The sequence below is a fragment of the Candoia aspera genome, chromosome 11 (genome assembly GCF_035149785.1).
Source record: "Candoia aspera isolate rCanAsp1 chromosome 11, rCanAsp1.hap2, whole genome shotgun sequence".
In the NCBI taxonomy this organism is placed as follows: Eukaryota; Metazoa; Chordata; class Lepidosauria; order Squamata; family Boidae; genus Candoia; species Candoia aspera.
In genome coordinates, this window is record NC_086163.1 from 4,037,329 (window position 1) to 4,050,130 (window position 12,802).

General features: G+C 43.9%; 1 protein-coding gene across 1 annotated transcript in view; it reads left to right on the plus strand.

Moving 5' to 3' along the window:
• Positions 1-12,802, plus strand: part of ADGRG5 (adhesion G protein-coupled receptor G5) — a 43,098-nt gene that overhangs the window by 22,828 nt on the left and 7,468 nt on the right. The window contains exons 6-10 of the mRNA XM_063313084.1: positions 1,396-1,533; positions 3,201-3,317; positions 5,532-5,574; positions 11,508-11,617; positions 12,535-12,656. Of these exons, the coding sequence (XP_063169154.1) occupies positions 1,396-1,533; positions 3,201-3,317; positions 5,532-5,574; positions 11,508-11,617; positions 12,535-12,656 (530 nt within the window). The remainder of the gene's footprint in view (positions 1-1,395; positions 1,534-3,200; positions 3,318-5,531; positions 5,575-11,507; positions 11,618-12,534; positions 12,657-12,802) is intronic.

Sequence of the window (12,802 nt, forward strand, 5' to 3'; positions counted from 1 at the left end):
AAAGCAGTAATGTCAGGTGGTCTTGCCCAATCAATTCTAAAAAGTTTGTTCAAGTAATTGGTTCAAGTCTGTACCAAAAGTGATCTGCCTTTTTTTGAAAAAGAAGGACTGGGGCAAAAAGGAAAGAGTGGCTGTCTCTAAGTAATACCTGCAACCAGATCAGAGAAATACCTAATTTCTGTATTCGCATAAATGTCTAAACTTAGGTGGTGTTAAACCTGGCCTGATCTTTTGTTTAGCTTGTTATGCAAACCCAGCCTGCTTGTTTTAGGATTCAGTCGGCTGTGCACACACAGTAAATGGGTTAATTCCATCAGCCCAGCGGTGTCCTCAGGGTGAGGGCTCAATATTGTCAAGATGATGGATGGAGTGTTGTGATGTGACCTCCAGCATGCTCTGCCTGCCGTATGGCCCATTTTGATGCCCTGTTTGGATGCCCCTGCGTAACCAGATTAAGCATCTTGTCTCTTGTGATGATGGTCCACTGAAACTTAGACCTGTCCCACCCACTTCTTGCTTCAGTCTTGCCCATAGTTGACATAATGATGCAGCCTCCAGTACTGTGCATTAGTCTTGCAGAAGTCAGGCAATCTGCAAGAAGAAGGTTGTTCACCCCTTCCTAAATAGACAAAGCCACGCTGGAGGGCATCTACACCTCCCTTTTTATCTAGCACAGAGTTCTTCAGGATTTTAATCAGAGATCTTCCCAACTACTTGCCATTTGATCCCTTTTTACCTGGAGATACCAGGTGCAGAACCTGGGATTTTCTGCTTTGCAAAGACTTCTGTTACCAAATACTGGATTGTCCTTTCTAGATCCTTCCCCGCTTGCACTACAGTTGTGCTGTAGCAACCTGCCATGTCTCTCTCTCCCTGTGGTGTTACCTTGCAAAAAATGCAGGAGTCTCAACCTCCAGGGGCTTGCTGTCGCCCATGGACTGAGGCCTCAGTCAAAACTTGCCCACTCCTGCCTTTGCCATGGAGAAGATGGACAAGACAGTGTTCAAGGAAGATTGTGTGCTCTTCCTGATCTCAGTGAGGACACCCTGTGAAGCTTCCCCAGGGAAGAACCTCTGGCTTTCTCATCTGACTAAATAGTCCTGCACCCCAGTGAGTTCCCTTCCAGCCAGGCTAAAGAAAGCAAACTGTCCAAGGGTTGTGATCCTGGAAAAAAGGCAAAAAGCAGAATTTCCCACTTTGCCAGGTATGATGGGGCAGCGAATCCCAATTCTTCAGCCAGGCTGACATTCAGAAATGAATCTATAGGCAAGAGAAGAGGGCTGGCTCACATTTGTATATGGTGGTTCTTCATATTCTTTGACCATGCCAACTTGCTCAATTTGTCTCTGAAGTGATAATAATCTGTACAAATGCCTGTTTCATGCTGTACTCCAGGAGCACAATGCTTCAGGGACAAATCGGAGCCGACATTCCATGTATTTTCCAAAAACACTTGTGGAGAGGGCCCAAAGCAGCCCTGCAAAGGAGATGAGGCTTACCTGCATTTATCTGAAAGCTTCTTGCCTCTTTCAGGTAAGCCATTGCTGCAACTTTTTTGAAGACGTGGAGGTGGGAATTGGCCATAGAGCGTCAATCACCAGTGATCCAGAAGTTTCTGGTGTTTGGAGACAGAAGGAATCCAGGTGGCAGCTTCCTAGCCCCATTTTGGCTTTAGACATGCAGGAGCAGAAGGTTGATGATGCTCTTGAGAATACAGAAAGAGCTTCCTCCTTAACAATGCATGAACATTATTAAATTATTGTAATAATAATAACATAATAACATTGTTGAAGAGGCGTATGGAGATAGCTTTGAAGAAGGATTTCAACAGCTGTTTATGCTGCTGAGGAGGACATTACAGCCAAACCAAATTCACAGCCACATGCACAGAAGGAACATGAGTTAATTTGTAGAAAAGATGGACTCCATGGTGGGCATACTGCTTCCATCTCTGAGCTCTACCACCACAGAAGGAGTGGCATGCAAAAGCCATCAATATACGGAATGGAGTGCAATCAGATCGAGCCAGTCAGTAATTTTTTAAAAGACTTAGAAGAGTTTTGCAGAAAACTCGAGTATAACATGATGCAGCTTTCCTAGTCTGCTTCTCTCCAGAAACCTTGCACTTAAATGCCTGGAATTCTCACCCAGGACTTTTCTCTATCTCCTGCAGTGAGATCTCCCAGTTTTAGTAATTAAATGGGAGAAGGTGTGTAACAGAGAGAGAGAGTGCGCATACAGGATGACTCTGGGAAGGTGAATCAGAGGCTGGGTCCCTGTACTGGGTCCCCAACCACAATGGAGTGAATTTCCATCTTCTTTGGGTTGGTCCTGCCTGCTGTGAAGTGTAGTCAGCAGCCCCTTGTCTAGAATTGATTTGGCTCGGTGGCCAAAACCGGTGCTCTACTCTTAATTCGAGTATCAGATAGGATAACAGAATCCAGACCCTTACTCAGCTAGAAACCTTTTGGTTGAACTTGCTTATACAATATTCTAAACCCTACATGGGTTAGCAAAACACAGTTGTCCTGTTTATATAGCATGCTGCACCCAAACAAACCGTGGCTTTGAAGCCATTAGTGGACAACTAGGACCACTGAATGGAGCAGAGCTTAACAGAGTGGAGAAGCTGTGCACAGAAAAAGAATATTATCTTAAATTGCTTTAATGAGCACCTTAGAGAAATACAGGTTACTGATCTTACACACTTAGCCCTCCCAAGCATAAAGAATTACAAGCTTAGACAAAGTAGGTTCAAAAGTAAGTAAAAAGAGTCTTACTGATTTATTTGGCTCAGTTACATCCATCTCAGTAGAAAAGTTGATTATACTGGTTCTTCTTTCTGTTCCCTAAAATTAATTTACCCTCAGCCCTCATTGCTGCTGAAGGCTGTGTGCAGAAAGGGGAAAACCTCCTGAGTCAAGGCCCATGTTGGGTCCCAGATGGAGAGGGCTGCCAAAGCGTGTGGGAGGGACAACGAACAGCTTCTTCAAGAAGCACGTGGAATTGCAATCCTAGAGCGGACTCACTCACATGCTAATGAGGCATGCTGATTTGCTGAGACCTCCAACAGGCTTAAGGAGATGGCTTGGTTCACCCAACATGCTAAATCAAAGCCCGGAACCCACAATACACTGAACCCTAAATTACCCCTTCCCATTTTAATTTAGCCTGGTGCATCTCTGCTCCTTGTCTTGCAGGATAGAAAAAACAGCACCTTGCTGAACAATGACATCTTAGGGGCCACTCTTGGGAACATGAGTGTCACAAACCTCACTCAACCTGTGGAAATCAAGTTTTGGTACAGTCATGCATTGGTGAGTAGTGACGCTGCCATGGACGTCATCCCCTAATAGCTCTTGGCACTCTGGTAGAATGAGATCCAGCTGCTCCAGAAAGAGCAGGTGTTGGGGGCCTGTTCAAGGAGACCTCACCATTGCATCAGGCCTAATCCAATCACAAAACCCAGTATTTTGACCAGTCACAAGCTCAGGATTTATGCAGTTGATGAATCAATGTACTGTATGATACAGAGAGTCCTCGATTAATGACCACTTGTTTAGCCACCATTCAAACTTATGATGGCGCTGAACAAGTGCTACTTACAGCTGGTCCTCAAAGTTCTGGCCGTTGCGGCGCCCCCGCAGTCACATGATTGTGATCAGGGTGCTTGGCAACCAGCCTGCATTTCCAACTGCCACAGCATCCCACAGTCATGTGATTGCAACGCGACCTTCCCTGCTGGCTTCCCACAAGCAAAGTCAATGGGGAAGCTGGCAGGAAGTTGGACGTCATGGTCACGTGAGGCCCTCACTTAATGACCCACAGTGATTTGCTTAACAACAGCAGCAGGGGACTGCTGGAACTGCCGTTGCTAAGTGGCATGGTCCCGTGACATCATGCTTCACGACTGTGCTGCTTGGCAATGGAAATTATGGCCCCAATTACTGTTGTTAAGCGAGGACTACCTGTATGTCCTCCAGCCATTAAGCTGTTTGGGGAAGGTGTTGATAGGTAGGAGAAGACTTCTGAGCCCAAAACATTGGAGGTACCCATGATCTTCCAGTTGAGACTGTAGATTCATATCTACCTCCAACAGTTTCACAAAGGATGGAGCAGGCAAAAACTCTTGGGAAACAAAAACATGCTAAGCAGCAGCACCTATGAGGGTGATGAAAAAAGTCAAGGTGGTAGTGGGGGCAGCAAGATTGAAATCCCACCCACCTGCAACGTCACACACATGCAAAAGACTTGGGCTTCGATTGTGCTGGCACAACTGCCACCCTGGCTTTTTTTACCACTGCTGCAGCCATGGCTGATGCTAAACTTCCGTCTGAGCCCATCCTTTTAAGTTATCCACCTTGTCAAAGACAAGAAGAATCTAAAGAGAGGAGAGCCCTAGTCTTCAGGGTATAACTAGGGTAATCCTGCTGGAGCAAATAATTCTGTGGTGTTGCAAACATTGGCCTGCTTTGCCACCTCCTCTCTGGGGTCAGTCCAAGAGAGTCAGACGATCCTTGGTGAGAGGGCCATGCTAGAGGATCAGAGATGGGAAGTGGAGAGTTGTTGGGGGAAATGAAGGAGGAGGCTTCTCTGGAAAGTAAAGCTGTGGCTGATAGCAGAAAGACAATAGACTAGATAAGTCATATAATTCCACCAGAAGATCCCAGCAGAAGCAGAAAAACTTTATTTGCAGTTTTTCCTGGGCTTTTCTCCTAACTCTAGCAGTTCATCTGTAGGCTGAGACTCTAGATCAGTGTTTTTCAACCTTGGCGACTTCAAGATGTGTGGACTTCAACTCCCAGAATTCCCCAGCCAGCAAGGCTGGCTGGGGAATTCTGGGAGTTGAAGTCCACACATCTTGAGGTCGCCAAGGTTGAAAAACACTGATCTAGATTCTATTTTTTCCTCAAAAAGGACTTAGATCACAACAGTCATCCTGAGCTCCAAAGTTTGGAAATAGTCAGTGGATTCCAGATATTTCAGGAGACTGTTTCCAAAAGTCACCGTCGTCATCAACTGCACTGCTAGATCAACAATGTTCTGCAAAAGCTTCACAGGTTCTTTTGGGGAGTTGTCTAAAACGTGTCCTGAGAATGAAATATCTAAAAATCCCTGTTTCAGTAAAACCCACAGGGAACAGGTGTCCCAAGCATGGTTGAAACGTCCCAGGCTAGAACTTGAGCGATGATGGTAGAACAAGGAGTGTCGCTACAGGTCCTCATCCATTGAATCAGCTCTGCCCAATCTCTATAGCAGCAATTAAAGAGGCTCCCGTGAGTTTATACATTTAAATTAAGAACTTTTAATATCTCCATCTTGGATTTTACTTTTTACGTTTTACGTTTTACGTTTTACGTTTATATTTAAGAAGTACTGTTCTTATTGTATCTTAATCTGCATTTATTTTTTCTAGTTTTATTGTAAACCGCCCAGAGTCGCTCTTCAAGTGAGATGGGCAGTGAGGAAATTCGCAATATAAATCAATCAATAAAACTGCATCAACGTTTCTCGTTTTCTCTCTCAACCAGAATAATTCCAATGTGACCTGTGTATTTTGGGTGGAAGGAACAGGTAACATCAACATGCTTTATTTCTGTCTTCCTTTCCCACCTTCTTTTTTCTATTATAATGGCACCATTCCACCTCTCCTATGCCTATTTCTACCCTCACTCAGCATAACATGAAGTCTGATGACTGAACGTTGGACAACCCAGAAGCCTACTCAGAACTTTGAATTCATAGTTTGGTAATATCTTTATTAGGATCAACTGACGCGAAGGAGTCTGATTTCACCTTTGCCGACTGACATATTTTATTAAAAAGGCATACGTACATTTTTGTGAGGTGCAGCTTACTCTGTCAGATGTATGGAGTGAGCTTCCATGATGAGGTGAGTTGTAACTTGCAAAAGGGGGTGCCTTTTGACATACATTGTTACTAAAGGTGTGAACAGACTCCTCCTGATTTTAGGCTAGCATAGACTAACATGGCTCTCCCCTTACAGTGTCAGATTGGTATGTGTGGTGTGCGTTTCCGTGTCTGGGGAACAGAAAAAACACAGAGATCTCTTTTAGATAGATAGATACATAGATCTATCTCATGCTTGCTGATCTTTGTAATTTTATAGTTATACTGTTGATTTCTTCAGCAAAGGATTGTTACCTTGTCGTGGTGCTGGAGCTTGAGCACCTCAATGATGCCATGAGCTAAACCATGAAGGGCCACCCAAGACGGGAAGGTCGTGACAGAGAGGTCAGACTAAATGCGATCCCCGGGGAAGGTAATGGCAACCCACCCCAGTATTCTTGCCGTGAAAACTCAATGGATCAGTACAACCAGAGATATGTCGGTATACCATCGGAAGATGAGACCCTCAGGTCGGAAGGTGGTCAAAATGCTACTGGGGAGGAACGGAGGATGAGTTCAACTAGCCCCAGACGTGATGACGCAGCTAGCTCAAAGCCGAAAGGATGGCTAGTGGCCGACGGTGCTGGTGATAAACGGCGAATCCGATGTTTGAAGGATCAACACACCATTGGAACCTGGAATGTAAGATCTATGAGCCAGGGCAAAGTGGATGTGGTTATTGGGGAGATGTCAAGATTAGAGATAGACATTTTGGGTGACAGTGAACTGAAATGGACTGGAATGGGCCACTTCACATCAAATGACCACCAGATCTACTACTGCGGACAAGAGGACCACAGAAGAAATGGAGTAGCCTTCATAATTAATAGTAAAGTGGCAAAAGCAGTGCTTGGATACAATCCAAAAAACAATAGAATGATCTCAATTCGAATTCAGGGCAAGCCATCTAACATCACGGTGATCCAAATATACGCCCCAACCACGGTTGCTGAAGAAGCTGAAGTAGAGCAGTTCTACGAGGATCTGCAGCACCTACTGGACAACACGCCTAAAAGAGATGTTATTTTCATCACGGGAGACTGGAATGCTAAGGTGGGCAGTCAAATGACACCTGGAATTACAGGTAAGCATGGCCTGGGAGAACAAAACGAAGCAGGACATAGGCTGATAGAATTTTGCCAAGACAACTCACTCTGCATAACAAACACTCTCTTCCAACAACCTAAGAGATGGCTTTATACATGGACTTCACCAGATGGACAACACCGAAATCAGATTGACTACATCCTTTGCAGCCAAAGGTGGCGGACATCTATACAGTCGGTAAAAACAAGGCCTGGAGCTGACTGTAGTTCAGATCATGAACTTCTTCTTCCACAATTTAGGATCAGACTAAAGAGATTAGGGAAGACCCACAGATCAGCTAGATATGAGCTCACTAATATTCCTAAGGAATATGCAGTGGAGCTGAAGAATAGATTTAAGGGACTGGACTTAGTAGATAGGGTCCTGGAAGAACTATGGACAGAAGTTCACAACATTGTTCAGAAGGCGGCAACAAAATACATCCCAAAGAAAGAGAAAACCAAGAAGGCAAAATGGCTGTCTGCTGAGACACTAGAAGTAGCCCAAGAAAGAAGGAAAGCAAAAGGCAACAGTGACAGGGGGAGATATGCCCAATTAAATGCAAAATTCCAGAGGTTAGCCAGAAGAGATAAGGAATTATTTTGAACAAGCAATGCACAGAAGTGGAAGAAGACAATAGAATAGGAAGGACAAGAGACCTCTTCCAGAAAATTAGAACCATCGGAGGTAAATTCCAGGCCAAAATGGGTATGATCAAAAACAAAGATGGCAAGGACCTAACAGAAGAAGAAGAGATCAAGAAAAGGTGGCAAGAATATACAGTGTGAGGTTGAATGGGCCTTAAGAAGCATTGCTAATAACAAGGCAGCAGGAGACGACGGCATCCCAGCTGAACTGTTCAAAATCTTGCAAGATGATGCTGTCAAGGTAATGCACGCTATATGCCAGCAAATTTGGAAAACACAAGAATGGCCATCAGACTGGAAAAAATCAACTTATATCCCCATACCAAAAAAGGGAAACACTAAAGAATGTTCAAACTATCGAACAGTGGCACTCATTTCACATGCCAGTAAGGTAATGCTCAAGATCCTGCAAGGTAGACTTCAGCAATTCATGGAGCAAGAATTGCCAGATGTACAAGCTGGGTTTAGAAAAGGCAGAGGAACTAGGGACCAAATTGCCAATATCCGCTGGATAATGGAAAAAGCCAGGGAGTTTCAGAAAAACATCTATTTCTGTTTGATTGACTATTCTAAAGCCTTTGACTGTGTGGACCATAACAAATTGTGGCAAGTTCTTAGCGGTATGGGGATACCAAGTCATCTTGTATGCTTCCTGAAGACTCTGTATAACGACCAAGTAGCAACAGTAAGAACAGACCACGGAACAACGGACTGGTTTAAGATTGGGAAAGGAGTATGGCAGGGCTGTATCCTCTCAGCCTACCTATTCAACTTGTACGCAGAACACATCATGCGACATGCTGGGCTTGAGGAATCCAAGGCTGGAGTTAAAATCTCTGGACGAAACATTAACTATCTCAGATATGCAGATGATACCACTTTGATGGCTGAAAGCGAAGAGGAACTGAGGAGCCTTATGATGAAGGTGAAAGAAGAAAGTGCAAAAGCTGGCTTGCAGCTAAACCTCAAAAAAACCAAGATTATGGCAACCAGCTTGATGGATAACTGGCAAACAGAGGGAGAAAATGTAGAAGCAGTGAAAGACTTTGTATTTCTGGGTGCGAAGATTACTGCAGATGCTGACTGCAGTCAGGAAATCAGAAGACGCTTAATCCTTGGGAGAAGAGCAATGACAAATCTCGATAAAATAGTTAAGAGCAGAGACATCACACTGACAACAAAGGTCCGCATAGTTAAAGCAATGATGTTTCCCATAGTAACATATGGCTGCGAGAGCTGGACCGTAAGGAAGGCTGAGAGAAGGAAGATCGATGCTTTTGAACTGTGGTGTTGGAGGAAAATTCTGAGAGTGCCTTGGACTGCAAGAAGATCAAACCAGTCCATCCCTCAGGAAATAAAGCCAGACTGCTCACTTGAGGGAATGATATGAAAGGCAAAACTGAAATACTTTGGCCACGTAATGAGAAGACAGGACACCCTGGAGCAGATGCTGATGCTAGGGAGAGTGGAGGGCAAAAGGAAGAGGGGCCGACCAAGGGCAAGATGGACGGATGACATTCTAGAGGTGACGGACTCGTCCCTGGGTTTGTTGGGGGTGGTGATGACCGACAGGAAGCTCCGGCATGGGCTGGTCCATGAAGTCACAAAGAGTTGGAAGCGACTGAACGAATAAACAACAAACAACAAACTGTTGATTTTCTTTTTTTTAATAGTAAATTTTACTAGGTTTCAGGAGAAGAATAAAAGCTTCAAAAACCAAAAAACGACAAAGAAAGAAAAAATAAATAAAAAAGTGTGGAAACACAGGAGAAAAAATTTTCTGACTTTTAACAGCAAGGATATACAAAAATTTCCGTAATCAATCTCTTACTCTATATTAAACCAAAACACAACATTATTTCTATAAGTCATTCCACTTTAACACATAATAAAAATCACTAAGTACAGTTACTGCTCCCCCTTTTGTTAAAATAAGGAAAAAAAAGTTCATATAAAGCTCCTAAACCTCTTTCTCCCCTCCAAAAGATAAAACATATTTAACTATTCCCTTCCTACCACTATTCTATATATTTCTGTCTACTATAATAAGAATCAAATTAAAAAGCACATCAGTTGTCTGCTATCTTACCTAATAGTAGAACAATTTTAATAATCCCTATCTTAATAAACCCAGACAAGAAAGACAATTCAAAACAGTAATTCCATATCTTTAAAAGGGAATAACATCAATCAAATCCTTAAAGCAAACCAGATAAACAGCTATACTGTTGATTTTCAACACATTTTGCATTTTACAGTATCTTTTAGACAGTAAACTTGCAGGTGGAAGTTTTGCTTTAAAACTTGTGGTCAATGTAATAAAATGAAAGCAAATTCCCCTGCCTGTGGCTTGCAGATGAACAAACCAGCATATCAGCTAGAGGTCCCCGAAGTGTTTGGGCCAGTGGACCCATCTGGAATTTTGCAAGAATATTATGGGCACCCTCACAGAATGGCTGCTTCGCCCCCAGAGCCAATAACAAAACATCTGGAGTATTTCTCACACTGGGACTTCTGAAACTTAAAGGAAAGCCCCTCCAGGAGGGCATCTTATTTCCTCCCGGATTTCCACCCTGAAGCAAGGCCCCCCCTGCTTGCAGATTGCTTTCAAACCACAGATGAACCAAAGCAGAGAGCAAACACTATGATCCCAGTTGAGACTGTAGATAGTCAGCGAAGACTCTGGCCCCCTCCCCATGTCATATGTTCTTCCTGGACCAAACTTCCTGTTTCTGTTACTTATTTTGCAAAATAAATGTGAATGGCATCCTGTCCTGTGTGACACTTAAGCTGGGTTGATACAATAAGCTTAGCCTTAAATTTGGATTAAGAAAACACAATAGCTGGGCTTATCAAAAATGTTAGGCCAAAGAAATATACCCAAGTCTGTCTTGATGTGAGGGCCTGGTTCATATGCTAAGACTATGATCTGACAACATGTTGAACCACAGACTGCCCAATTCACCACGTTAGCTGAGCCTTTGTTGTTTATTCATTGCCTTTAATACCATTCCCTCAAGTGAGCAGTCTGGCTTTATTTCCTGGAGGATGGACTGGTTTGATCTTCTTGCAGTCCAAGGCACTCTCAGAATTTTCCTCCAACACCACAGCTCAAAAGCATCCATCTTCCTTCTCTCAGCCTTCCTTATGGTCCAGCTCTCGCAGCCATATGTTACTACGGGGAACACCATTGCTTTAACTATGCGGACCTTTGTTGTCAGTGTGATGTCTCTGCTCTTAACTATTTTATCGAGATTTGTCATTGCTCTTCTCCCAAGGATTAAGCGTCTTCTGATTTCCTGACTGCAGTAAGCATCTGCAGTAATCTTTGCACCTAGGAATACAAAGTCTTTCACTGCTTCTACATTTTCTCCCTCTATTTGCCAGTTATCAATCAAGCTGGTTGCCATAATCTTGGTTTTTTTGAGGTTTAGCTGCAAACCAGCTTTTGTACTTTCTTCTTTCACCTTCATCACAAGGCTCCTCAGTTCCTCTTCGCTTTCAGCCATCAAAGTGGTATCATCTGCATATCTGAGATTGTTAATGTTTCGTCCAGAGATTTTAACTCCAGCCTTGGATTCCTCAAGGCCAGCTTGTCGCATGATGTGTTCCGCATACAAGTTGAATAGGTAGGGTGAGAGTATACAGCCCTGCCGTACTCCTTTCCCAATCTTAAACCAGTCCGTTGTTCCGTGGTCTGTTCTTACTGTTGCTACTTGGTCGTTATACAGATTCTTCAGGAGGCATACAAGAATATAAGAATATAAGCTGAGCCTAGCGTTGTGCAAATGGAGACTTCATGCTGTTTTTTCTGAAGAGGCAGCTGTAGCTGTTTTTCTGAGCAGGGTGGTTGTTCTTCTGCAGGAGAGGACAACCTGGGGAAATGGAGACCAGAAGGCTGTGAAACCAACATCAGCCAGGACGGCGTTGTCCTCTGCAAATGCAGCCATCTCACCTATTTTGCTGTCCTTCTGGTAAGGCTGTGGCCCTGCAGGTCTCCTTTTTGAGAAGGTGTTCTGGGAAGCTGGAGTGCTTCAAAGGGAACCTTGGCTCTGTTGAGGGCTCCTCCGTAGAAATGACATTCTCCTGACCAGAGAACCACAGACTTTTTCCCTGTGGTCCTTTGGCAGCTGTTTTGTAATCTCACTTAAAATACTGGGGTGGATCATGCCCAGTTCTAGTTTTATTTAGCATAAAACTGAATCCCAAGGGAAGGCTGCTGAGATGTTATTTCTGTCTGCAGTTTGCTCAGTCATGTCATTTGCCTCCTTGAGAGTAACAATCTAAGATAAGAGGAGGCAATTTCTGGGGTAGAGCAGCTCTAGAATTTGGAAATTTTTGATGGGTGATGGGTGCATAGGCATAGCCACAGAAGGGGAACTAATGGTCAGGATGTTCTCTTCCATTCCAGAGAGCTTTGTGGAACCTCAGACACTCCTAGAACTCATTATGATGCTACAGGTTGCTGCTTTGCTTTGTAGTAGGTCAACATCCTAAGTAACTTAAATTAAAAGGTTTTTTTTTAAATATTCAATTGAGCAAAGAGCCTGGTAGGCCCAAGTGCAACATCTGGTGTGCACTGGTGCACTTGAGAACCACGTTGCCCACCCTGTGCAGTATCTGCTGCAATCTCATGCCACTTGGTGCATTAACACATTGTTGAAGGTGGTGAATCCTTCTCTGGTGACCATGTTCCTCAACTGGATACCATCCAGAAGATGTGTAGGATTGTGATTCCCAGCAATCTCAGCTAGTGTGGCCTGTGCTGACTGGGGATAATGGAGGTTGCAGCAGCAGGCGTCCAGTTGGCAGGAGTTATTACCCACACAAGAAATACACATACATTGCATAGTAATTGGTTCTGCCTTTCCTTCTTTCTCTCCTTATTCAGCAACTCTCCTCAGGCACTCTGGATGAAAAGTTACTGCCCCCTTTAACCTATCTCAGTGACATTGGCTGCGGAATCTCAGCTTCAGCTTGTGTGATCACCATCTTCTCCTACATCTTCTCCAGGTAACCACAGAATTCTTTCAGGGTCAGTGTCAGAGAAAGGCTATCCCAGACATAGTAATAAAGTGAGACACAGAGAAACAAGGAACCGTTGTTTTCTGGTTTTAATTTCTTGTTAGCTACCCAGGAGACGGCGGGAGATTTGTACT